Source organism: Falco cherrug, chromosome 4, assembly GCF_023634085.1.
Source record: "Falco cherrug isolate bFalChe1 chromosome 4, bFalChe1.pri, whole genome shotgun sequence".
NCBI classification, from domain to species: Eukaryota; Metazoa; Chordata; class Aves; order Falconiformes; family Falconidae; genus Falco; species Falco cherrug.
This window is the reverse complement of record NC_073700.1, coordinates 11808760-11836447: the sequence shown is the minus strand read 5'-3', so window position 1 is coordinate 11836447 and position 27688 is coordinate 11808760. Positions and strand designations below refer to the sequence as shown.

General features: G+C 59.0%; 1 protein-coding gene across 1 annotated transcript in view; it reads right to left on the bottom strand.

Annotated features, from left to right (window-relative positions):
• Positions 1–27688, bottom strand: part of PLXNA1 (plexin A1) — a 121453-nt gene extending 93765 nt beyond the window's left edge. The window contains exons 1-3 of the mRNA XM_055708731.1: positions 27462–27688; positions 11620–12966; positions 5189–5371 (exon numbers count right to left, since the gene is read on the bottom strand). Of these exons, the coding sequence (XP_055564706.1) occupies positions 5189–5371; positions 11620–12822 (1386 nt within the window). The 5' untranslated portion in view covers positions 12823–12966; positions 27462–27688. The remainder of the gene's footprint in view (positions 1–5188; positions 5372–11619; positions 12967–27461) is intronic.

Sequence of the window (27688 nt, the reverse complement as noted above, 5' to 3'; positions counted from 1 at the left end):
CCACATCCACTGAACACACCAGCTCTCCAGCCTCCACCTTGATTAAAACAGCTTCACGACTCCGGCGAGAGCTCTCAAGGGGGCGGGGAGCCACCGAGAGGTATGTGATGGATTCACTTTGGCAACCGTCAGCTACCTTGTCATGCCAATAAAATTATTGCCACTGATTGGGGAGAGACGCAGACGCATGCTCGGAGGAGCAGGCTTCCCTCCCGGGGCTGGGCACAGGCTCTAGTGGGGGCTGTGCTCATGTGGGGAAGGGGCGAGGGGTCCCCAGGGGATGGGATGGGGACGGGGTGGGGACAGAGTGGGAGAGGGCAAAGGGAAGAGGCAGGAGGAACAAAAGGCCCTTGTGCCAGGCAGCCAGCTGGGGAGAGGCAGCAACACGGGCAGGAGAGGATTTCCAGGGGCTGCGCTGGGGTCGATGCTCGGGGAGCCCTCAAGGGTCACCGGCTGACACCGCTGGGACCAGGGCAGGCTTCATGCCCCAGATCTGCTCCCCCCCAAAAAAAATAAGTCCACCGAGGAACAGGCAGTAAGTAGGGTAGCTGGCAGCAGGGTCACGAGGGAGGCCGAGCCCTCGCGCGCACTCCGGGAGCCCGATTTCACGCGCCGAGACACAAAGGGCCCCTTTTCAGCTGGAGCCGCTTACCCCAGCGCTAAGCAGAGGGCGATGCGAAAGGACCCGCGGGGACGGGGACCGGTGGAGCGGGCAGGGAGCCTGACGGCTTCTCCCTCCAGCTCACGTGGGCCACGATCAGGTCATGCATTATACTCAAGAGGCCGACACATGGGGGCTTTTGTGATGGGATGAGAGCCAGCAGGCAACAAGGAAATTCCCGAAAAGCCACCAGGCAGCAGCCCCCCCTCCCCACAGCACCTATTTTCAGGTCATATTGCTCAGACACACAAAGGGTTGTAAACACACAGAAGCATCCTCCTCCGAAGCTTTAAGAGAACCCTACTCAAAGGGGGTGCCTCCATGGGCTGCCAAAATCTGGTCCCCTGGAGCACCCCCATCTCCTTGCCCTGGGCAGGACAGGGGCTGCAGGAGAGCCCCTTGGTCCTCCCCAGGACAGAAAAGGAGCACCGCATCCCATTGTGTAAGGATGGGGATGACCCACTTAGTGTGAGGAATTGTTGTTTATTATTATTATTATTATTAAACTGAAGAAGCCAAAGAAGCCAGATGTGTGGTCAGTTCAGCTGTGCTTTTCCGTGGGAGAGAATAAACAAGCTGTGGCAAGCGTGAGCCCCGGCGGGGAGCAGATTCCCAATGGAGACACGTCCTGATGCATTTGCACCCAAGGCCAGCTGGTTTCAGGACAGGGCAGGGAGCTGCAGGGATTACAGTGGCAACTGGGCAGCCAGATAATCCTCAAAAAAATGAGCTCAGCTGACCACCAGGGATGTGTAGTCCAATGCTACCCTGGCTGGGATGCACTGGCTGCACCACCCCACAACCACGCCTGCCGTGGGGATCTTCAGTGCCTGGATCCCAGGTGGTGCTGGATAACTTCTGCGGGGCTGTGGCAGGAGCAACAGCTCGCACGCAGCCTCCTTGCCCTGCAGCAGCCGGGACGGCAGTGGGCAGGGAGCCACCAGCTACTTTGAGGGAGGAGCTCAGCTCAACCCCCAAAAATAACCAGGCAGCACCCAAAACTGGGTCAACCCACAAGGGCCACACTGGTGCTCAGCAGAGCCCCGAGGCAGTGTCTTGTTTGCATAACAAGGAGCAGATGGCAAGCTAACAAGGGCAGCCGCACCTCCCAGGATGCCCCACTGCCCCAGCTCCCAGCCGCCAGCCCCAGCACCCTGCAGTTACTGGGAGGGGGTTGCACCACCAGCACACCCCCTCCAGCATCGTCCTTCTTCCCTCTCCCCGTACTACACTTCAAGCACACCCAAAATCAAGTCCTCAGCATGCACAGGTTAAGAGGTGACTACGTGTGCAGCATCAAACATGTCTTTCCAGCATGCGACTGAGTAACTCCCATTGCAATTACACACACAGCTTTCTGTCCACCCAAAAAAATAAGACTGACAACCTGGGAAAATGACAACAGCTCAGTGAAAAGATTGTCAAGCGAGGACAGGTGGTTTCCAGGAAAAACCCAAGCATTAGCAAGCAAGCCTCACTTCCCTTGCGCAAATACCCCCTGGACATCCCCACTGCAGCACGCTCACAGCTTTTGTCCCCACGGCGCTTCCCCATCTGCAGCACCCCAGACCACAGCGTGCAAGGCCGGGTCCCCAGCGCACCAGCCGGGAGCGCGGAGGAAGCAGCCACTGCCAGCCCCAGCAGCGTGAGAAGTCATCCCTGCATCGCTCACCGGGGCAGCGGCAGGAATTCCCCAGGCACCCCAGCCCTGTGACGGCTGGCATGCAGGACAGTGAGCGCACGGGGCCGAGGCTTTCCAGCCCTGGCCTCTCCGCATAACTCGGGGCCAGCCAAAGATAACCGCCTGCCTGGCCATCCTGCAGGGACAAGCTGAGAGCGGGCTGCCAGGGGCTTTGCCGCTGTGACCCACTTGGCATCCCAGGGGTCCTGTATCTCCGTCCCCCCCATGCCTCCCCAGCCCAGCCCGCAGCCCCCATCCCACAGCCAGTTTTGCAAATCTGATGTTGCCTGCGATATCTTTCCACCCCCCTGCAATCGGGGTCTCCCTGCAGCTGCGGTGGCAGCAGGTGCTGCCCAGCACCCGGCCCTGCAGCAGCAACTGTTGGCGGGGCCGGGAGAGGCTGCAGGGCGGCCAGAGGCTCGCACAGCTTTTGGGGCAAGGGGGACAAAGGGAGGCTCTGTCTGCACACAACAGCCTGGACAAATGCTGGGCATGGAAGCTGCCCTCCAAGGAAAATCCAGACGTGGCACTAACTCTGCCCTGACCTTACCCCAGCCCAGATGGTGAGATCCGTGCCCCCTCGTGCCCCCTCGGCAGAGCAGCATCCATTACAGGGCTCTTGGGGATGGGGAGGGGAGCACCCAGCTGTCGGCACAGCCCTGCCCTCCCTCCCCAAAGAAGCAGCCAGGGGGTACTGGGAAGTGCAGGATGGGCCCACAGGAGGGCAGAGAAGCCACCAGGCTGCACCAAGCCTAACACGGGTGCTTCCAAGGGCACAGTGTTAAACTCCGATGGTATAAAAGCAGAGGGATTGTGACCACTGCTGTGGGATGCATCCCCCCTGTATCTTCCACCTGGAGGAGCTACCTTGGCCACACTCCGCTGGACCCCTGCCAGACATCCCATCCCCTGGCTGGGGACACGTCGGCACCACTTGAGGACAGGTCGGCAGCCCCTGTCTCACACTCCCCAGGCAGGGGGGAGCCCTCCCCTCCCTCCAGCCCCACTGGCAGCCAGGCAGCAGGATCGGGTAGCTGCTGAGGCAGCGCTTTGCCAGGCAGCCAGGCAGCCCCTGCTGCAGAAAGGCTGGGCTGCCCACCCCAAGGTCACAGCAAGGGACGAGGGGGGACCTGGCAGCACAGGGCTCAGAGCCTGCAAAGTGCTCCCCGGCTGCAATCAGAGTGATCTGCGACCCCAGGGGGGGTTGGGGACTCCAGGCAGGACAAGCCTACACAAGCAGCCTGGCATCCCAGTGCTGGGACAGGACCGAGGCCACCTCTTGGGTCTCCATGGAGCTCCTGCTCCATGTCCTCCTGCCCTGCAGGGCCAGAGAGCCAGACCAGCTCTTTGCAGCACCAAGTTTGGAAACCAACAAAAAGCAAGCTGTGAAAAGGCCTGCAGGACTGAAGGATGGTCAGACCAGACCTGGGCTCCAAGTCCTGCCCTCAGCCACGATTCTGTAGCCTGCAGCCTGCACCCTGGCCAGACACCCACCCTAGATCACTCTTGGCAAGTGGCTCTGAAGGTGCAAAGTCCACAGAAAAACTGAAAGAAGGGAGAGGAAAAAACAAATCTGCTGTGTAAAAAGTAACCGCCGGCCTTTCCAGATAAGTAAGGAACCAGAGGTCTAACACTGTCCGTGTTGCTTTGTGAACCCTCCTCCCTCACGCTCCTTCCTTCCCATCCCCATTTAAAACCTCCCATCTGGAGCCCAGCGGCAGGAGAAGCCGCCAGCAACGCGACACCAGTCCCTCTGGATCCCTCATCGATCCGGAAGGGAGGACGAGCTGCCTCCGTCAGCTCCCCACAGCCCCGCTCAGCCCTGGCGCCGCCATGGCCCCCCCTCAGGGACCGCAAAAAGCCAAGCAGAGGATGTGGGGCTCAAGAGGACCACCAGCATCCTGCCCCCCACACCAACATATGCTGCCCATGTGCCCCCTGCCCCTGAACACTCTGCTAACAGGCAGGGCCACAAGCAGGTCAGGGGCCCAGGGGCAACACGGGCAGAGCAAGCAGGACATAAGGGAACTAGTGTCCACAACAGCACCGTGCTCCTGATTGCCGCCAGGGAAGCCACCCTGTCTCCTCCATGGCACCCTGACCAGCACACATCAGGAGAAGCAGCAAAAACACAGGGTGCTGTGCCCAGGACAGGATGCTAGAGCACATCACAAGCCACAGAGCAATGGGCCAGAACCCCCAGGCAAGCGCCGGTTCTCCTGCCCCTGGCAGGGACCATACCAGGACCTTCACATTACCTTTCCCTGGCTGAGGATGCATTTAGCACAAGCTATGTTTATACAGGGCAAGTACAGCTGTAATTATAGGCATGATGTTATGATAACAGGAAATCTGTGCCCTGTGGAGATGCAGGCAGAGAGAGGCAAACGGAGCTATCTTCTAATTGCCACCAACAAGCAGCCTTTCGTGCCATGGTGGGGTATGGGAAGAGAAGTCTCCCCTGCACCAGGCTGCAGCCATCAGCACCCACTTCTGCTCACCCTGCCCAGGTCAACAGCAAAGCCACATGGACCTGGACAGACAGAAGCTGTCCTGTGGCAGCTGCAGGGCAAACCTGTCTGCCCTGAGACACAACGGGACAAGCTCTGATCCACCAGCAGCCAGGACTCAACTCCCCGAGGTAATAACCCTTCCAAAAGACAGAGGTTTTGTAAATTTGGCTGGCTGGGAGGATCAAAAGGAAACTGCCCCTCACCAGCCCTTTGTACATTACCCCCAATATCAAGTCATGCTGTGAGGGGGGCACAGCCCTACCTGTACCCCAAAACGGGCCGGCAAGGCGAGCAGCCATCCCTCCCCATCAGCATGACTGAGGGTTTCCCTACCTTTTTGATCTTCCCACTCCGCGTGCCCGCAAAGACGACAGTTTGTCCTCTGTAGTCGTAGGCAGCCACCGAGGTCATCCCATCCTCCTTATCCACAAAAAGCGGAGTCCCCTCGATGGTGATGGTCCCGCCCAGCGGCTGGTTAAAATCCTGGCCACAGAAATTGTCATCAATCTGCAGAGGCTGTTGGAAGAAAACAGGAGACATGATCTTTTTGCCAATGCCCCAAATGCAGGACCTCCCAGACGGCCATCAGCCATCTCCCACCTCTACGCCATCAGCTACAGCTGCTTCAGCAGCCCCTCTTGTCCCAGCCATCCCACCACACCAGCCTAGGGAAGGGATGAGCTGATGCTTCCCTGAAATTCCCTATGTGCTGATGTAAGGCACTTGGGACACATCCAAGGCATGCAATCCCTCTGCATCTGAACAAGCTTTGCAGACCAAGACCAAGGCTCTCAGTCTTTATCTTACAGAGCAGCACTTACAAACCCAGCGGGAGCCAGCACAGCATCCCTGCTCCCCCCCCATCCCCGCCGCAGCCATCTCAGACACGTGGGATGCCAGCACGAGCTCCCCAACACACACACACCCCTCTCCTCCTCACCGTGGTGCTTGCTTCAAAAAGAAAATCGCTCCACAGTAAGGCAGGAGGGGCTGAATCCTGCATCCCAGCCTCCCCCCAGAGACAAAATACTTCCCAGCCAAGGCCGTGCCAAGACAAACGGGTCAGGGCTCCTGAAAGAGCCTCACTTCACATAGCAGAGCCTCCAGCAAACACACTACCCACCTGCCAGCCCTGTCCCTCCTCCCACAGGAATGTCTTCGGGAAATCCCCACATTTTTTCGTGCTGCCTTGCCCCAGACAAGGCACCTGGCTCAGCCAGCTGCCGCCTCGGCTCAGCGCTTGCCCGCAGGTCTGGGAGAAGCTTTTGCAAGCTCTGCCTGGGGATCGGCAGAGGCAAGGCTGCACCAGCCCCTCTCTGCCCTCAGGGCTGCGACAGGAGGGACCTCTGACAAGGACAGCCACCCTGACGGGCAAGGCAAAGCAAGAGGGATGCCCACTGTGAAAGCCGGGAAGCAGGATGGGGAGCAGGACCGGGACCAGCTCTGCAGCACTTGCCCTCTCCCATCGACCACGCTCACCCTGACCTGCTGAGTAGAACAACAGACCCTGGCCACGGGTCTCCAGCCTGGGGGCACACGGGCCCCCCAGAGGTCCCAACGCTAGACAATGGCCTCACACAGCACCAGCAGAATCCACCCCCAGCAGCCCTGGCCCACCCCAGGCAGCGAGGGGCTCCAGCCAAATTTCCCAAGTGTGGCAGCAAGCCTGGGTGCAGGAGGTTAGGGCAGCACGGCAGGCACGGCCGAAGGGCAGCCAGCCTGCTCTGGCCACGGCATTTTTCTGCTTCACAAGGTTCCTTATGTAACTTTGAATTTAAAGGAGAGAGGTTTTTTGGCAAGCAGCAGCCTCCAAATGCATGCCAGTCCCCAAGGGGTTCTAAATCCATACAGCATGTGCACAGAGCATATGGGAAAATGCCGAGTTCCACGTACGCACGGGCAGTACATAGCTCGACTATTCCCACTCACCGGCACCTGGGAAATGATGGTCAGCTCGGACTGGCTCCCACCAGCAACCTGCATCACCCACAGCGAGGAGGGAAAACACGGCGGTTTTCCATGCCCTGGCACAATGCACTCACAGCCACAACGGCTTCAGCCTCCTGCAGCCACGGCAAGGCTGCTCGCCCTCCTCGCCCTGCCGCCACGCCAGCCCCAAGGCCAGCGGTTCCACCCCAGCCTGCAGTGGGGACTCAGTGCTGTGTCAGCCTTCCAGCAGGAAAAAACTGGGACACTGGCCTCCCCGGGTGGTCTGGGGATGCTGGGCTGCTTCCTCAGTTACTCTAACTTCTGCTTTGCTGCGTGCCTGAGTTAGGTCATAGCTAAAGATTAACCACTTGACCTTTGCTCGTCCTTCCCTAAACTGGGGGAACCCCCACAGAGAAGCATGAGAGGTGCGGGGATCCCCAAAACAGGAACCTGGGGCACAACTTGCCTCTGTGACCACAGGAAAAAAAGGGGGAAGGGGAATCAGAACCTCTCCACCCACCCTCTGAATCCCACCCAGCCTTGCAAGTGTCCTCTCCTCTCCATCAGCCAGCACGCGCACTAAGCATCCTCCTCTGCATCACCCGGCTAGACATTTTAAAACAACGGACCTGAGAAAATTATCTTCCCAACCATGGAGCAAGACAGAAGCGATGCTCCGGCCAATACCCAGCTCGTAGCTGGACACCAGGATCCTTCAGGCATTTCGCTGGGAAAACACACTCTTTGGCCCAGACAGTCCCTCTTCTCTGCCTCAGTAAAAAAGCATCCCAGCACCTTCCACCCATCCACCAGCAGTAGCAGAGGGGCTAAGGGCAATGGCATGAAGGTATTTAAGCGCCTGCAGCCCCTGGGAGCAGCTTCTGCTCTTCCATGCTCAGTCTGCAGCTTCCCCAGCCCCTCCGCTGCTGAATATGCAAGAGCAGAGATGTTTACGGTGTTTACTCCTCTCTGCTTTGTCTCAACAAACTCTCTGGGAAACGACAAATACAGCTGTGCTCCAGGACCGTGAGGAGTGCCCGCCACCGCAGAGATGCCGACACCACCTCGATAAATAATTACGCTGACAATTAGCTCATTAACGGCAAATGCCTCGTTGGGGAAGCACAGGCAGGCTGCACGGCGAGGTCGGGCCAAGGGCGGCAGCGCAGCGCGGGGTTAGGGCACCAGCCGACATCCCTGGCGGATGCGGTGGGATGGAGGGATGGAAGGACAGAGGGGACAGCTGTCCCCCAGCCAGTGCCGGCAGGGACCGACACGCACCACAGCACGCGAGGGCCAGTGACCTTGCAGTGTTTCAGCCTGCAGATGCTGGGATCCGCAGGAGGCGTCGAGCGCGGGTGTCGCAGGGCGTTTGCAGGGACCACGGCCTCAGCCCACTGCAAGGGGGGGCTGTTTGTTTTGGCCCTTCCTTAATTATTTTTTTCCTTTTGTTTTTATTTCAGTGCTTTCCTTTGGCAGCCAGACACCCCAGGCCCCCACCTCTGCAGCACAGTTACCTTCTCCTTTCCCCCAGCACTATCGGCCTCTCCGAAATCGGGTCAGGAAAATTGGATTTCCCAGGGGAAGCGGCCTGCGGGAGGGGGTGCCCACAGCACCAAGTGAGCAAGAGCAAGCGTCTCCTTGACGTGTCTTGTCTCATTGACTCCCTTCAAGCCCACTTACCAAAGCAATGAGGGAGCAGACAGCAGAGGCAAGCCTCGCGCTGCTCAGCATTATTAATTAGCCAGTAATTCGCCAGTTAACACCATTACAGGCTCACCCCATCTCCCTGTGCCCCCCAGGGGCTGCAACGGAGGATGTGGGGCAAGGGGACACCCGAAGAGCCAGGGAGCAGGCTGCGGGAGGCAGGTACCAAGTGCCCGGCTGGGATGCCAGGCTTTCTGCACGTTAATCGCCAGCCAGGAATAATCCCAGTGTGGTATGGTTCATTAACACCTGCATTTCTCTGGCTGCCCCAGGAAGGATTTGGCTTATCCCGGCCCAGTTCGGGCCAGTTTGTCACCAGCCATTGCCCTGTGCCAGCAGGCTGGGCAGCAAGCCCCACTAAGGAGTCAAAATTCATTTTCTCCCTGGAGCAGCCCAGGGAAAGCTGCTGCCCACATCCTGCTGGCTCCGGCCAGTGGCTCTACCCGTGCTGCCAGCCCGGGGGTCAAGGACTCCGCGAACCCCAAATCACTCCCTGCTGCAACATCTGCATCCAGCTCCAAGCCACTGTCCTTTTTTCCAGCCCTGCTACATCAGATCCTCATCCCCCCATTTTGGGGATGGGTGTGCTGGGCTGATGCACTGAGCACGTCTGGCCATGGGCACGCAGACCCCCAGTCCCTGCACTGCACAGGGGAAGCAAAGAGCCAGGCTACACAACAGCGAACCCCTCTTCAGTGAAACACAGCCAGCAGCAAAGCCTCCGGACGAGCTCAGGAGCGATTTAGGCAGCGGGGCTGGCTGCACCCCAGGACCGGACCGGACCACCCTGCCGGACGCCTTTGCTGTATGCACGACTCCATGCTTGGGTCCGAGTGCACCAGCATGAGGGGTCTCACTCCCCTTCCCACTGCCGGATAGCTGGATCCCAGAAGTGGAGAGAGAAACAGGAGACAGCAATTCGCTCTACTCGCCAGCACCGGGGAGGAACCACCAACACCTCCTGAGCTAGCTGCCAACACTGGCGGCCTCTCCTCCTGGCTCTGGCACCAGCTCCAGAGAATTGGAGCTGCTCTGCAGTGCCGGGAATGAGCATCTCTTGTCCCAGCACCACTCAAGGTCCAGGAGCAGTGTGCTGGCAAAGCCTCCTTCGGCATGGACCAGCCTCAGTCCCTTGCTGCTGCAAAGGAGTGGAGCAAGAGAGCTCCTGGGACATTTTCCATATGGACAGGGTGTAAATCCCAAACAACTACTGACTTGAGCAATTACATTCTGCCTCCTTAAAAATAAAAAAGCAGCATGCCCTTTATTTTCTGGCCAGCACTCACTACTGAGAGATCTGTCACTGCCACGACCCATCCCAGAGGTGGCTGTGTTTTATTAGGGGCACAGAAATTCCTGCCAGAAAGAGGTTACATGCTCCACGGGGTCTGGTTTGGCTTGCACTCAGCACAGCAAGGGGCTGAGGGTTTGACTCACGATCCAGTCATGCCTTTCCCAGCTCTGCTTGGCAGCTGGAGCAGGATGGGGACAAAAAACAGCACCTGGCTCCCCTGGGGGCAGGCAGCACCCCCTAACCCAACCTGTTCGAAAGCAGGAGCCACCCCATCGGGGCACACATCCTTCCAACCTGCACGAGCCACATCTGGCAGGACCCAAAGAGCACCCTGAGGTCCACCTACACACATGGGTGGGCTGACCACCGGGCAGCAAACCCAGGATCCTCCTAGCATGAAACTGTGCCCAAAGTGCAGGGGGGCAGAGCACCCACCCCCAAAGCCGGGGGGCACAGCGCTGCCGTGGGGCACCGGGAGAGCGAGCGGGAGGAAGCAGTGAGCATCTCCTCTGCCGGAGCCAGCAGCTGCGCGACCCAACAGGCAGCAGTGTAACGATTTCATCATTTTCCAGCAAAATTGAATTAGTTCAAAGCCAAAATCTGATTTGCGAGCCCAGCGCTCTTGACAGCAAACCCTTTACTTTGTCAGGCAGCTGTTAGCTGTCTCCTCCAGAGCTGCGGGGAGGACGGTGGGAGGGAAGGCAGGGCTGCTCCGCAGGGACCCCCTACCCACCTGCCTGCTCCGCCAGGCACACAAAACCCTGCTCAGGCAGGGCTGGGGGCTCACTGATGGGTGCCGAGCACCAGCAAGCGGGGCTGGGGGGGAAGTGGGCGATAGCAAGGGTGTCAGGACCTCCACCAGACTCCACCAAATGCACCAACACCCCAAAACCCCTCTCTGCCAGGTACCTGACCCTGCCTTGCGACTATATAGCTTAGCTGGGTGATGCCCAGCGTAATACCTCCCTGTCACGCAGAACGGTAGCCTCCCCGTGACCACTCACGGTTTATAACATTGCCTAGAAAAAAGAAAGTCCAGCAATAGTAATAGTTCAGGTGGAAAACAAACCCAGAGAGCCAAGCAGGGAGCTGACCCGCTCCCCACTGCTCACAGGCCCCACACTGAGCAGCTGAGCCACCAGCAGGGGCCAGACACATCCGCACCCCAGGGAACAGAGGGGAGGGCTCCCTTGGCTGGGAATCGCACCTCCTGCCCCTCTGGATGACAGCTTGCAGCGGCCACGCTCAAAACCCACCTCACTGATGGTGCCTTGTGCCCTCTGTCCTCCTCTCCAGCACTCCATGGAGAGGACATCGGTCCTCCACATTGAGCATCTGACCAACTTCTACCAGGGCCACCAACCTCCCCACCTCTCTCCATCAGGTCCACACTCCCTGTCTCCCACAGCCTACTGCCCCCAACACCTTCTGCTCGGCTACCACCAAATCCCAGGTAAGGCAACCCTCACAAATTCACGTGTGCCATCTGCAAGGGACTCCCCAGCAGAGCTGCAGCAGATGCCCTGAGGACTGAGCATCCTGCCCTCCCCGCCCAACTCACCCACACTCCCCAAATCACAACGCAGGGGCACCAGACGCAGGCACCTGCACCAGCATGGGGCCCTCTGCTTCGGTCTCACCACAGGCACCAACACAACCCAGACCCAGAGGGCCACCCCACAACGAAGCCGTGATTCTCCACAAGGAATGCTACTGAGCAAGCTGCACACCCGGCCCTAACGGCACCAGTCCTCCCACCAGGAAAGGTCCAGTCAGAGCGCACTGCCAGGAGCCAGCAACAGCCTGGCTTGGGTAGAGACAAGTGAGAACTTACCGAGTTGATGCAGCCCAGCTCCTTATTCAAGAGCCAGGGGAGCGAAAGTTTCCCTTCCCCTCTGTAGCATGACTGGATGCGCTCCTTGATCTTATCCTTGATCTTCTTCAACGTGAAGAGGCAGAGCACAGACTCCTTGGGAGGCTTAACCCTGTTTTTCTGGCCCTGGGAGAAGATGGTGAAGAGGATATCCTCTTGCTCTGAGATGCCCAGGTACTTGGCCAAAGCCTTGCCAGGCTTGGTCAGGTAGGCATCCTGGATCAGGCGGTACTCAATGCCGTCCTGCACGCAGCCGATGGGGAACTCCACGTAGGAGTAGAACTTGGGGTCGTCCACGCAGAGGCGGACGATCTTGGAGGTGAAAAACTGCTCCCCAGTGGAGTCAGGCGAGGTGAGCTGGGTGTCCAACTGCAGGGTCAGGTAGTAAACAAACTGCTCACTGCTGAAGCTGTAGATGTAGTAGATGTCAAAGGTGGGGAACTTTGAGAGCGTATCCGAGGGGATCTTCAGTTGGGAGGAGACAAACTCATCCTGGTAGACAAAGCCAAACATCTCCGCATTCTCCTCATTGGCCATCAGCTTGCGGCTAGAGAGGGTGGGGAAGTACTCTGACTTCCCATCAATAGGCGTCCCAATGAAGAGCTTGTTCTGCCCATTCAGCACCTCGATGATGACCCCAGACATGGTGCCCGACTCATTGACGCTGGAGAGGTAGTGCTCCTTGCGGTGGTGGGGCTCACCCAACTTGAAGAGGTCGTCCAGCCGCAGGAACTGGCAAATACCCTGGGAGGCACTGCCACAGGCAATCAGCCGGTTCCCCGAGTAGTCCACCAGCAGCAGTTTGTTGACATTGTTGGTGGTGACCAGCCCGTGCGGGCAGGACTGAACACTGGGTGGAGGGTAACACTTCTCATTGTCCTCCACGGGCCCCGTCACGTGGGTCCGCAGGAGCGTGAGGTTATTGGAGAGCTTGTAGATCCGATTGACAGCCCCCACGTAGACCTCCCCAGTTTTGTTGTGGACCACCAAGTGCGTCAAGCTCCAGTCTGTAACCGGGAAAGTCCTAAAGGGAGACTTGGGGCTGCCTTCCGCCAGCGGTAGCCAGGTGCTCCCCAAGAGCAGCAAGGTCCAAACATTGATGGACAAGTGGTGCTTGAGCCAAAGGAGCCGCATTGCAGCAGCCTCACATCCAGCCAAGGCCATGCCCAAACCCAGCCACAAAATAAATAGAAACAAACCCAAACTAAAGGGATGAAGGAGGGAGGAGGAACTAACGGGACACAGTCTCCTCTGCTTCCGCTGCGCTCGGCATTCAGGGCATCGTGGGCACAGCCAGTCTGGTCAGCCCTAGAGGGAGAAATACAAGAAGAGCAGTGTTAGGAGGCTTTCCTGCACGGTGTCAAGCCTGTTCCACCCCACGCAGCAGAAACGCTGCCGCTTCACACTCTTCCAGCAGACAGCCTAACAAAACATCCCCCACCACCTTCTGCCCCAGAGGAAAACGTGTCCCTGGTACAGGGACCAAGAGAACTTGCGAGATGCTAAGGACAACTCCGCCTGGTCACACATCGCTGTGCACAGCATGTCCCCACTGAAGAGCTGCCATGCACTTTGTCCCACCACCCCAGCCTCACCCGCCAACCAGCTGCCCTGCCCCAAGGGGCACCACCTTGCCCTCACCCCCCCCAGGCCCCCTCGGGAAGAGCAGCAGCCACTCGAGCGTGCCTGCAGCCCTTGGCTGGACCAGACTGGCAGGCAGCAGCCTGGCGATGCGCTCCGGCACACCTAGCCCATACATACACCTCACCTGGGCTAGCTGGCCCTGACCTGGCTTTTAAGGCCACCAGCAGCACCAAAGCGTTAGCCAGGGACGGCTGCTAACAAGCCTCGAGAGGAGCCCCCTGGCTTGCTGCCCCTGCCCCGCTCCACTGCAGCACGGGAGCAGGTGCAAAAGCCCAGTCTGCAGCAAGAAGAGCCCGAGCCCCTACACAGAGGAAGATCTTGAAAGCACCTTTTAAAGGAGCTGGGAGAGCCGAGAGCCCTGGCACGCTGCCTGCCGTCCCTGCCACCTGCCTGCCTGACAAAGCCCAGGAGGACCGTGGGCAGGAGGAGCTGGGGGGAAAGCAAGCGGGCACGGCAAGGAGAAGCACGTCCTTCTGGCATTTATATGCACTAAGGAACGCAGGGCCAGCCATCAGGCAGTTGGTTTGAGAGGCTCCAGAGGGACGAGGGGGCACACGCAGGGAGAATGGAGAGCGCTGCAGGCTGCTGTGCCACGGCTAGGGCTCGCCAGCATGCAAAGCAGCAGGGAGCCAGCCAAAAATCCCACAGCAGTGTGACCTCTGCATCCCGGACAGTGGGGAGGAGCGGGATGCAGACAGGTCTGCCCTCCATGCCTGCCCCCAGGCACAAGCACCCCCAGGCTAACGCGGGGTTGTGTGAACCCCCCTGCCAGCACACGGCCCCATCCTGCAGACACTGTCACAACCCAGCCACCCAGGGTGGGACCATCGCTCCCAAGATCTGCCACCAGACAGGAGCTCAGCCCTCAGCTCCCCACCCCAGCCATGCAGATAAGCTGCTCAAAGCAAGCAGAGGAGAGCCTCCCTCTCCTTATCACCCATCTCTGACTCAGCTCGAGATAACCTGCAGGAGGATCCCCACCAGGGAGTGGTACAGGTAGGAAATATGTCCCGCGGTGACTGTGCGGCCCTGCCGGCATCCCAGACCAGGCAGGGTGTCATCACAGGGCAGCCAGCTGTGCATGCCGTGACATGACAGCAGGGCTGCATGAGGCCCAAGGGCTGCCCAGAGCTCAGCAGCCTGCTCCCAGTAGGGCTGTGGAACCTGTCAGCCAGGCTCCACGCACGCTCTAGGGGGGCTGCATTGTCACTGGTCCAGCAGCTGGGCCATGCAGGTACCCCAACATCCATACAGCATCCTTCAATTCTGCTGCCCCCTTCCCAAGCCACAGAGCCTGCCAGGAAGAGGTCTGAGGGAAGGGAAAGGCTTTTTCTGCCCTTCTCCCGCTCCCAATGAAGGCAAAAAACCCTCTCCCCTCTCCGGGCAAGCTCAGCCCCGGCCAGCCCTGCAGCCCTGCCAGCTCCGCTGGGCCGCTGGCACTCTGGGCAGAGCTTCCACAGCACTTCCAAACCCACTCTGCCAATCTGCCATCTCCACCGGCTCTCCCCTGCCCGCACGCCTGCCACCCTGCTCCCCAACACATCCACCTCCAAGGCAACAGCCTCAAGGGAGGTTCGGACAACAGCACATGAGCAACACTGATACCAAAGCCAGGTGCCACAAAACTCCGTGGGTGTGAAGACAACCAAAGTACGAAGCCATCAGCCCTAGAAATCATCCCCATGGTCCTTAATCTCCCATTCCCACCACTTTTTCCAACATTTGGAGCCTCCTAGCAAAGAGAACGCAGCCACACCACTGCCAGGGCGAGCGCGTTCTTAGGGGACAGCCACGCTGCCCAGCATCTTCATTTTTACAAGCTTGTTGGTAACAGCATAACCACCAGATCAGAGCTTATTAGCCCCAAACCACACCGAGGCGTGGGACCGAGCCGTGCTGTCGGCACAAACCCGCCGGCTAGCTCAGGAAGCCACCAGCCCGGCAGCAGCGCAGTTTGCTGCAGGGTTGCCGGAGGGTTTTCCTACCCCAGGAAACCTGTAGGGCTCTCACCAAGCCACCACAAACGACAGGGCTGAGCCCCTTCCTGAACATGGATGTGATGATGAACTCCTGGCTGCCTCGCTAGGAGATGACCACCAACACGAAACTCACGTGCCAGCGACACGCTGCAGAGAGAAGTGGCGGCAGGGGTCAAAGTGGGAGCTCAGTGCAGCGCGGGGATGCCAGCCAGAGCATCGTCCTGCCGGGAGAGGCGAGTGGGCAGGGGAGTCGCTTTCTTGGTGCATTTCTATGATTCATCACTTCTATTTCAGGAAGCGAGCAGGAGAACTGGAGGTCGGGCTGCTGCCACAAAGCAGGGCTAGAAAGCCCAACAGGAGATTCCCAAATTAACGTAGGGAACTGCTATTCCAGAGCTGGAATGAGAGCAAAGCAAGGCAGAGCTGGGGCGAGCCGAGAGCAGAGATATGACACTCTGCAGAGTTCCTCTGAGATTTCTGCTCCTAAATATACTTTAGCAGCAACAATTCGTCCCAGTGACCTGACAGCAGTGGTGGTTTTGTCCAGTCCTGCTTAAGACCATCAGCAGCAATTATTTGAGGGGGGGGGGGGGGGGGGGGGCGGGGGGGAAATGGCCAGCAGGAATGGTTCCTTTGTCTGCTTTCTTGAGGATTAAATGATTTGAGTTCCTGAGACTTGGATTGAATTAAAGCAGGGCTGAAGCCCAGAGCAGCGTGGGCAAGCCCTGCACAGGAGCATGGGTGCCTGCACAGCCCGAGCTCCCTGCCCGCGGGAGCAGCAGCGCAGGGGCCAAAGGACATTTCCCTCCCATCACACCGCCTCCAACCCCCACGGAGAGGCCACCGTACAGCTAACGGCAGGGCAGCTCTTCTGCCAGCATGCACTTTAAACCATGCAGCACCTAAACTCCATGAGGCTGCACTCAAGTAGCACCTTGCCCCAGGGGGGACCCAACCCAGGACCACCAAGAAGCAAGCCCTGCACCATGCACATTGCCACCACGGTCCAAAAGCAGGCAAAACCCTGAGCAGACATCCTGGAGCTCAGCCCGGCCCTGAAACAAGCTGCAATAAAATAAAACATTCTAGCCTGGATGCCAAGTGGGGGGAGCAGGACCAAAAATACACCCCATTATGCCGCCAGGGCAGCAAGTGGTGCAGCGCCGAGCATCCCCACGCAAGGCTGGCTCACCGCGCAGCGGGGCCACACCGCCGGCGAGACAGCACCACAGGCTTGTGTTTTGTTTTCCAGGCACACACACATATATATACATGTACACACAGATATATATATAGCAGGAAACCTGCAGTCAGAAACAAAGCCCGTGAAGCAACCGCACAAGCGCCAGATCCGCCCCAGCCCCTTTCATCCCGCGCCAGACAGGACATTTGCTCACGGTTTCACCTCGAAAGCAACCACGCTGAGACAGTCGCAGCTGCTGTGTGACCTGGATGGGGCTGCCCGCCTGGCCACGGCCAGCACTCGCACACCCCTGCTTCAAAAGAGCCTTTCGCCAAAAAGCTGCTGACAAGCCCCACAAACGCCAGCAGCCCACTCGCTTGCTGCTGACGAAGTGGCAAGGGGCCGCAGCAGTCACCCCTGCGAGGCTGCGAGCTCCCCGGTCCCACAGCACAACCAGAAACCTGGGTTTGGGATGGGAGATCACCCTTTGGGAAATAATCATCCCTTTTGATAGCACAAAGCAGGAGTACTGGGATGGAAAAACTAACCTTAAAAGGCAAAGACTGGACAGAGCATTAAGGACCGGCTCTCCACTTGGGCGGGGTAGCGAGTCCAAAGCACTGACGGATGCCGAGTCAGCACAGGCAGCTGGGCTGCAAAGTGGCAGCCCTTGCAGAAACTGCCAAAGCCAGGGTTTAAGACATGCTGACAAGCAGAGAGGTGCACATCTGGGACCCACAGACCCCCTCGTCATCCCCACTCCTGCATCACCAAGCCCACGGTAGGCTCACATTGCCGCTGATGCTGCCTGCCACCATGCAAGGGGCCCAGAGGAGCCCCACACTGTTACTGGGGTCCCAGGCAGGTCTGCACCCTCAGGGTTAGGGAAAGCATTGTTTTTCTCAGAAAGAAGCTGCTCTCAAGCAGTGGGATGAGGCTACGAGGTACCCCAAAGAGCTTTACAGCACTTTGTGGGAGACACTGGAAGAGGGAAGCAATGGGATTGAAAATCTGCATATAACCAACCCCCAGAAGGGGAAACGGCATCTAATGCGTCTTTACCTGCAATCTCTGCAAGTCACTTGCTGCTCTCAGCAATAGGAAACAGTTCGAGAAGAGTCTGGCTCCATTTTCAAACCCACGAGCTGCTGAGCTGCCAGTAATTAGCAAGGGGGAGAGAGGGGAGATTATCTGGGGGAGAGAAAAGCCTGCAGGCCACAGGAGAGTAAGCCTCACCATACAGCTGGTGTATTTTTAGGTTCATCTGCCTGGGAAAAGCCTTGTAACAATGAGGAAAGGCTGGTGGTAGTACTGAGTTAGAGCTGCACTGCATATGCAATCATCTGCAACAGGGCTAAACTTTAACTCCTTCCTTCACCGCACATAGTCATGGAAAACTGGCTGGGGTCTCTCCCTAGCAAGCGAGTTAAATCATTACAAACCTTATCCCTGGCTTGAACCACACCCTGATGAAATCAATGGCAAGCTCTCCAATCTCCATTACTATCACTGGCATCAGGAATATTTGAGCATCTTCGGTTTCCTCCCAAGCTCCTGCCATCCCCCCACGCAGGGGCTGAGGACCCCGTCCTGCCCTGCCACTGCAGCACGTGTCGGCACAGCAGCTTCCACTCCTGCCTTGCAAGGATCTTCTGGGCAAGGAATTCAACCTCTTCTCTCCTCAGCAACATGACAAGCAGCCATCTACTGCCCCAGGGTTTCAAGAAGCTTGACCCTCAGCAAAAAGAGGCATAAAAGAACAAGTAGCAAGGAAATTAAATAGCATTTCTCAAGCACACAATTCCTCATCTCTGATCCTCTGCAAGAAGTCACACCATGCCAAGAACAGCAGCTCTGGAGCCACCACGTGCTCCCACCATCAAGAGACTGCTTGCTGCCCTCGGAGAGCCGACCCCAGACAGGCTCATGAGCATTTCCAAGATGGAAACGCTGGCTTCCCCCAACCACAACATCCCGAGGCAGAGGCACGCAAGGACAGTTTCAGCAGGTCCTGCCAGGACTGCTTGTCCCTGCCATGGAAACTGGGCACGGACGGAGACATTGCACATATTCCCCAACTCTGTTCAGCTACGCTGGAAGTGAAAGCCGATGGCTGTCCTCTCCCTTATTCTCACAACTCATCTGGGTATCAAAGTCCCTACAGGGACCCTGTAAGGGCTGCCGAGGGGCTTTCTATATGCAGCCCACATGCTTGATGTATGCTTTCCAGGAGGAGGGTGCACTTCATCCTCCCTTGGAGCCCCTGCAGCCAAAGGAGCAATATAAAGACCAAGATAACTGATGCCTGGGATGGAGACTAACGCACAGCCCATGGGTGACCATCACCTGCACAGGACACAGCCTGCTGCCTCCCCATCCTGCTTTAGGAATTCTGTCCATCGGCATACACGGAACACAACACATCACCCCAAGCCCCTCTGCACCTCTCATCACGCGGCAGACCCCGATCCAAGGTGCCGGGACCCCAGCTATGGGACCGCAGCTTCCTACTATCAGCATCCAAATCAGCTCAAGGCTTCAAATTCCAGACTGATGTGAATTTCACCACCTCAACCAGGACCAATTAACAATATTTTGTCCCCAGCTTCAGAGCAAAGAAGTCCAGACCAAGTCCCCTGAAGGCCAACTTCTACCTTGGCTTTGGCCCATGTGCTCCAGAGTCTGGTTCTCACATCCCATCAGTGCACTGCCCCACATAAACATCCTGAAAACCAGCGTTACCTCAGTCCAGCTGGACCTGCAGAGACCCAGATCACCCACAAGCCAGGTCTCCCAAGAGCCAGCAGAACAGTCCAACAAAAGGTCCTCTGGCCACCAGCATCCTTGCCTTCTCTGATCCCACTCCCTGTGGCATAACGCATCACTCCTCACTCCCAAACCTGCTGCTCCACATCCTTCACTGGGCCAGGGCAGCCACAAACACAAGCCAATGACCTGACCCTCCTCAGATCAATGCACCTCTTCCAGCCCAGCTCTCCAGGCTGGGTTTTCCCCCCTCCAACACACACACACCCCTCTGCACCTCCAACCAGCTCCACAAGGCGAGTGGGAAACCTGTGCTCCCCCTAGATCTCAGAGGGAATGCAGGGAGCTCCTGCTCTGCAACAAAGCACTGCCACAGGAGGGTTCCTGGTTGCTGGATCCCCTCTGCTCCCAGCAAAGGGAGGTCACTTTGGGGCTGGTTTAATCCTGGCTAAGCTGAAATTCCCATGCTTCAGCCTGGCCCCGTGCTGACACCAGCACTTGTGCCATCACGTGGCGAGCTGAGCACGACTGCCACCAGAGTTAGGTCCAATTAAAACAGACCACAAAACTTCTCCAAACGAAGCTAAACCCCAAGCCGCGCCTGCCTTTCCTTCCCCCCAGCCTTCCGTCCTTCCCCCTGCCATCCCAGTTTTGCTGCCCTGAGCACCACCGCTGGAATCGGCTCAGGTCCTGGCTCCGCTCCGCGCAGCTCAGCACAGCCCCACATTTTATTTGCCCAAGGTGGAGCTGGCCCAGAAGCAGCCAGAGCCGGACCGCCAGCAGAGCCTCGCTGGCCAGTGGGGACAGCCGGGGCGGGGAAGGGGATAAGCCCAAAAGCCTCCCCCCAGAGCAACACAGCCACCGGGAAAACCGCTCCGGGAGACTAGCGGGGGCTTCATTCACAGTGCAACAGGCACAGGGCATCCGACAGAAACAGGGAGGCACCACACACACAGCAGCAGGGGCTGCGCCGGCACCCTGCCCTCCTGCTGGCAGCGCTACCCTGACCAGCAGCGCTGGCATGGCCCCCACACCGGCACCCCTGCACCCCAGCCCCCCGCAGCAAAGGGGGCTCACCCAAACAACCTGGGCACAGCAAATTTGGCAGCGCGGGCGCAGCGCTGCCCAGGTGGTGCTGGCTGGAGAGAGCAGAGCACGTCTGCTTCCCTCCCTGCAGATCCTGGCTGCAGCCCAGCCCACGCTGGACACAGGCACGCTGCTCCAGCCCCACGCCATGCACGAGGGGCCGAGACCCCGACAGGCACCAGCGCAGTGGATCCACTTGTTTGCCACAAAACCAAGGGGAGGCAGCCACCCCCGCCTGTGCTGGGGGGGCTATCCAAGCACCTCTGCCAAAAATTTGCTTTCTGCTAACCAAGGTGGCTGGAGGTCACGCTGCAGAGGGCCAGGGAGCCCGTGCAAGGTGCACCCAGCCAGGCGAAAAATGCTCTGATGGGAGTTCTGGTGCAAGCCATGGCGCACGCCCCCGGCACGGGCATCCCTCCCTCTCGCCCACGCAGGCACGAGGCCGTGTGGAGCAGGACCTCTCCCACGTGTGCCGGCTGGCCCGCGGGCACCGCCGTGCCGGTAATGAGGAATAATAGTGGGTGTCGGTGGAAGCCGGGGCTGCCGGTGGCGTCACGGACTCGGCGACGGCTCTCCTTCGGAAGCAGCGCTGCCTTCCTGCCTTCCTCCTCCCCCATTTCTTCCCGATGACATCAGCCTGAAAAACAGGTTCTTGACTTCAGAAGGACTCATCGGGCCGATTCTGGTCCCGCCAGAGAGGGAAGAGCCCCCCTTGGCTCCGGAAAGGATGCAGCCAGCCAGGAGCCGGACCCCAAGATAAGCAGCAGCGGGCAGGCGGCAGGCAGGGACCCGGCCGGCATGCCAGCACTTCTAGGAATACAAAACACCAAGGAGGAGATGGGGGTGGAGGAAGTGCGAGGCTGCAGCACTGCGTAACAGTTTTTAAATGTTTGATGGAGGCCTCGGCAGCTGTGAGCTTCAGCTTGGGCTCACGCTCTGGCTCTGCCACTGCTCAGGTATGAAGCAGCACGACCCACCCAGCACAAAAGCCAAAAGCCAGGGCCGGCTCCTGGCCCCCAGAGACCATCAGCAATTCCTCAGGCTGGCTAAAATGACAAAACAGGACTTAACACTGCCCAGCAAAGCCTTCCGAGGGTCACAGTGCTGGACTTGGACCAGCAGGGAACATGATTCTGCGAAACATCCTGCCCACCAGACAAGCCTGAAGATTATTTTTAAACTGCTCCTAAAATATTTTTGGGTTTTCCTCTTCCCCTCTTGAAACTAACAGTCTGCACAGGAAGAGCACAGCAGCCACCCGTACACAGAGCACGGCCACATGCATAAAGCAAACAACTTATTGCCATTATAATTACCTGCGATGTTATCAGCAGCTCTGATGGGGTCAGCATTCGCAGAAGGAAATGTGGTTTTCACATCATGTCATTTGAAAGGCGAGACCATCCTTCCTCCCACCCTGCCCAGGGAGTCAGCCACCAGCCGTACCCCCTCGCACCAACATGACACTAAGGGGAGGGGGGACAGGGCTGCATCATGCGGGAAATTTCTTCCCCCAGCACAAGCACCAACAGGAATCTGCCTCTTCTCTCACCAGGGATTTACTTCTGCAAGAGCCTGAGTGTGCCGACACAGAAGCAGTTGCTTCACTAAGCACGCAAAGCACAGGGACTTGCGGGGCTCCTACGACGACACCGAGATTTGCCTGGATACAGGTAGCATCAGTCGTGTCCAGGGCCCGATCCTCTGCAACAGCTATTGCACAGGATTGGGCCCTGGACACAGCCAGCGCTACCTGGAGGGGCTCGGAGCATCCCAGGAGGGCAAGCATCCCAGCCGGCTTCCTGGTAATGGTGGGAAACCAGCCCTTCTCCTAACCCCTCACACGCCAGACTGCAGCTCTGCTCCACCAAACTCCCAAGAAAATGCCAAACACTCAACATTTATCAGTTCAAAAAACGTGTGATTAGCAAGATTTTTTTTTCCTCCCTTCAGTATAATTATATACATTTTAATGCAGCTACCACCCCTGTATTTTGTACATTAAACAGTAGGCAACCAAAGGAAGACAGAGGCTTTATTTTTCCTGGCTTCGCTTTTCTGAAAGTAATAGTATGTTGCAAAATTGCTCCAGCAGAAGAGCTTATCTTCACCAGAAAAACCGGGGGAGCAAACGGAAAACAGGAAGGAGGAAGAAGGGATCTCCCGATGGGAAAGCGGAGATTGCAGTGTCCCCTCCACACTGCCCCTGCCCTCCGGTCCCCTGCACGTACCTACACCTGGAAACCGTCCCCGCTACCACGGGCAGGACTTGGAAAGAGCCTCAGCCTCCGTCCTCCGCCGTCGACAGAAAGAAAAACCAAACCAAGCCAACGGTCATCGGTTACTCAACCCCTGAAGCCAGGGTCATTAGCCGGATTAAAGCTCCCGAGCTCCGGCCAGCAGCACGGCTAGCAAAGTGCAGCTAAACTGCCCAAATTGGATTACTACCGCTCCTGGGTCTCCGTGCCAAGTTGGCCAGCGGACTGCAGGATGCCTGAGATGTGGAGGCAGGAGTCGAGCCCTGGGGCTGATCTGCAGGCTGCGGGGGAAGAGGAGGACAGATGGGAGGAGATGGTCCCCACACAGCGGATCCCCCAGAGCCATGGAGCCTGTCCCTGGTACCCCTGCCATGCTCTCACCTCAGGCACTTTCTCCAGAGAAATCCCTCACAAGCTCAGCTCAAGAAGCAAAGAGGATATCGCGCCGTGGCTTGCACAAGGCCCCAGATCAACCCCTGCGATAACAAATCTCCTCTGTGGTTCAGGCAGCTGACAAGGGTCTCAGCCCCCATCACACCAAGACACTCCACACCACAGGGACAGAGGGATCACCCAGAGCAGCACACCTTGCACCACGCAGGGAGACTTCAGAGGACAAAGGAGCGAAAGTGTTTGTGGAGTGTGAGCCCCACGGTCTGGACATGGACTTCTTCTCCAGACTCAAACATCTCAGCACACCAGCAACAAGGAGGAGGTTTGCCAAGCCTTGGCTAACGGGAAAATAAACTTTGAAATGTTTTTAATTCAGGGGTTTAAGTGGCGGCTTCCACCTGGAACAAGGGCTGGAGGCAGCTGCAGACATGGGATGCTGAGGGAAGCAAGGCAAACAAGGACACCGCCCCATGCCCGGCCACGCTCTGACGAGCCGCTGGGAAGACGGGCGTTTTGGCTACACAACATGCTGAGTGCAGAGGAGGTGAGCAGTGTCTGCCCATGCCTGGCACGGAAACCAACAAGATTTATGTATCGGCTTCAGCTTTTCTCCTCCGTGATGCACAAGACTTGCTCAAACATGGCTTCCAAATGAAGGTGGAGGACCATGTTGCAGTATCTGCTTTCATGCTGCACCTGGGCAGGACTGAAGAGGGCATGGCTGAGGCTGCAGGGCAGGGACCGTGTCAGCGCACACACGTTCTCACCACGTCCCATCCACCTGCAGTGGGATGTTCCCCATAACACTGCCCAGAACGTGTCACGGGCTACAGCCAAAGAAGCCAAGCCTGAAGCCAAACCAGCCACCCCAGCACCGGGTGATGGCAAATACCCACTCCTCCCCACGTCGCACGGAGCCACAGTACTCAGCACCTTGCTAGAAGAAGGAGCCCCAGCCCAAAACCAGAAGGGGTAAGGGATCACGGGCCATGCTGAACCAAGCCCCCCGTCCCTTGGGCCTTCCTCCACAAATGTGGCACACCACTGAGCCACGCACCAGTCAATCACTGGCCAGGAGCCCTCTGCCCCCTGGTTTCTTCCATATAGCATGCATGTATCTAACGACACAATTTGGGGGAGACATCGATGAACCGCAGAAAGCAGCAACCCAAGGTCTCCACTCTTACATTCCACCAGCCCAGGTCAATGCAAAATCCAATCTTGCAAGCAGTGAGGATGGCATATGGGCATTGGGGTGACCCACATCCACCTTCCCGTCACTGCACAGAGGGATGGCAGCACCTCCCGCTGCCCTGGCCCTCCCAAGGTCCACCTTCCTTCTGTCGTGCTGGGGGTGCCAAAAAAAAAAAAAAAAAGACAGACCCCTCACCACGGACACAAACTACCACAGCATGGAAACATCCTCCACGGAAAGGCGGTCACAACAAAGCCCAGCGGGACCCAGCAGAAGCCCGACGCTGCAGGCGAGGCTCCCCCCAGTTTGCAGAGAGCCGGCGGCACCAGCACGGCAGCACCGGGCACTGCTGCTTGGAAATTCCCAGCTCAGGGGTGAGCCCAGCTCTCACCAGCGGTTAGTGCTACAGCCAGGAGCAAGACAGGCAGCAACAAAGGCCTTGACCTGCGCTCAGCCCAGAGAATAAACACGTACAAGTTTCCTTCATTAAGTCCGATCCCAGGGCCAGATCCTTCCCTTTGTTCAACGGGTGTCAAACGTGACGAACCCACCGAAATCAATTGCCTAGTGTGACATTTACACCCAGGAGCAGAGCAGGGGCCAGCCCCGGCTGCTGCCAGGATGGAGGCGGGGAGGCAGCCCTGGAAGCACGCAGCAGCGCTGCTTTTATTGCCCTCTTCCATGTCGGCTGCGCAAAGCTCCGGTGAAACAGCGCTCGCCCAGAGCCGCCAGCATGGCCCTCGGCCCCGTCTCTGCCAGAGTTCGGAGGAGTTTGTTTATCTCTCACAGGGCGCTCTGCCTGGCGTAGGAAAAGAGCTTTGTGTTACAGAGAGGCACAAGGGCTCTTCTCCACGGCTCCATGCGCAGCCCGAGCATGCACGAAGGCGGATGCCTCTGCTCTGCTCCAAATCCAATGCATCTATTGGAAAAAAAAAAAAAAAAAAACCAAAAAAAAAAAAACCACGCCAAGAGAGGAAAACTCTCACTGGTGCCACTATCGCCGTGCTAACAAAAAGACCGCCACCAAAACTTTAATCTTCTGGGTACCAGCTGCAGAAAGCCTGGCCACCCAACGGAGTAGGAGCCTGCCAGCCTGCCCCCGGCGCTGCCTCCCCGCAGCCCCTCGGGAAGCAGCAGATCCAGGCTCACCGCTCTCGGAGGAACAGCACCGGCAGCCAAAGCCGCAGGCGGATGGGGAGCGCCGGATCACACGCACAATCGGGTATTTTGAATCCAAACTTCCTTACCAGCCTTCCTTACGGCCCCGTGCTGCTGCGCTGCTGCCAGCGCCGGCATCCACCGGCACCAGCAGACCGCACCGTGGCAAGCGGGCAGGAGCAAGAAACCTTCCCTCCTCGCAGCCGCTTAAGAAATTACCCGTGCTTCATCCCAGAGGCTTCTGCCCCGCTGCTTTTCCTTGGCTTCTCCACCTTTCCACCCCTTTCGGTCACCAGTGTCTTGAGAGAGAGGCATCGAGTCACTCATTTTACCCACTGAGTATATACAAAAGACCCTGAGATTGTTCAGGAAGCAATTAGCCGCTGTTCAGAGGAAAATGGTGTTTTCAAATGGATAACCTTTGATGTAGTCAATAGCCTCGGCTCCTCTTTTTTTTTTTTTTTCCTTTTTTTTTTTCCTTGCAGCCGCACACAAAAGAAATAAAAAAATAATTAAAAAAAGAAAAAAGAAATTCACCAAAAGGCTGGTAATTCCCCCCCGACACAGCCCGCGCTCAGCAAAAAGAGATTTTCTCGCAAGCCAAAGGAAAAGCAGCTTTGGAAAGGCAGCTCATCTGCCCAACTTTTCTCCCTTCCTTATCCCAAAGCAGAGGAGAAAGATCATGAATATTCATCCCCCCGTTAGCAGGTTCTGCTTTTGTTTTGTCCTCCCCAAAGCCGGAGGAAGGGGGGAGCTAACAAGTGAGGTTAATGCCTGGCTCTTCTCTCCCATCCATCTCCTCTTTAACCAGTGACCTTCATGTTAAGCCCTGTTTACACGCCAGACCCCCTCCCCCGGCTCCCCCCACCCCGGTGCTCGGCCAGGGGCAGAAGGAAGAATTCCCCGCGAGGAGGACAAGGGAGAAGAAGGGATTTCGGGATTTATTTCAGCGTGCCACAGAGATTTTGCAAATCCCTCCCCGGTGGCACGCCGGAGCCGCCGTGTGCGTGTGCAGGGCAGAAAGGGGGAAGGCAGCGCCAACGTGCCGCCCGCTTTATCCGCCGCCTTCCCGGTGAATAGCGGAGGCGGCGGGGCGCAGCGGTACGCAGCCCCGCACACAGGTACCGCAGCCGCCCCCGCCCCGGTCGGAGAGGTGCCCAGGCGCTGCGAAACTACGGCGCGGTGACAATAGCAGCGCTCCCAGCCAGGGCGCCGGCGGCCATCCCGCAGGGCGCCCTGCCTCGGCGGGCAGCGCCGGCCCCGGCTCCGCGGCTGCGGGGGAAACGGCGGCTCTGCGGGTTTCGGGGCGAGCCCAGCCCGCATGCCGCACCCCGCGTCCCGCCGGGATGGGAGAGCGCGGATGCGGGGCAGCGGGGATGGATACAGGGATACCAAGCGAGGATGCGGGGCTGCGCGGGCGCGGGGATGACAGCGAGGATAGGAGCCAGGATACAGGGCAGCGCAGGCGGGGACGGCAGCGGGGACGCAGGGCAGGGCGGATGCGGGGAGCCGAGGCACCGAGCCCGGGCGAGGCTGCGCCCCGCTGCCGTCCCCAGCGGTGCGGGACCCGGGTGCGCAGCGGGCTGCCCGCGGGGCGGCACCGGGCAGGCGAACCGAGCCGAGCCGCGGGGCGGGCGGGCTGCGGGAGAGAGGGAGGCGGCCAGCCCCGCCGCGCCGGGCGGGGAGGCACCGCGGCCCCGGCATCCCCGCGGGACCGCCCGCCCCGGCCCCGGCAGCTCCGGGCAGGGGGGCGGCCCCCGCCCGGTCCAGCCCGCACCTGCCCGGTCCGCGGCAGCCCCGCTGCGAAGCCCCATAAAGAAAACGCCTCGGCGGGTTTTTGTCCCCCGGCGGGAGGCGGTTCCCGCGGCCGCGCTGCCGGAGCCGCGGGGCGCAATGCGGGCTGGCCCCGGGCGGCAGCAGCGCGGCGCCGGCCCGGCCCGGCCCAGCCCAGCCCGGCCGCGGCCCCTCCGCGCCCCCCGACGGGCCGCCGCTGCCCTGCCCGGGCCGGCCCCGCGCCGCCGCCGCCGCCTATTTTTGGGGCCGGTAAAGGCAAATCCGCGTATTTTTCCACAAATCGGCCGATCGGGCAGATAAAGGCACGCGCCGCGCCCGCGGAGGAAAGTTGCACCCGGGTTACTCACGGCTCCGGTCCCCGCTCGCCTCCGCCGTGCCAGCCATAATTGCATTCCACACCGAGCCGCCCGCCGGGCCGCCGCCTCCGCCTCCTCCTCCTCCGCGCCCGCCTCCCCCCGCCGCCGCCGCCGCCCGGGGCTCCGCGCCCGCCTCGCTCGCGCCGCCGCCGCTGCCCCGCATGAATGGGACGGCGGCGCGGGGCCCCGACGGAACGCCGCCCGCCGCGCGCCCCCGC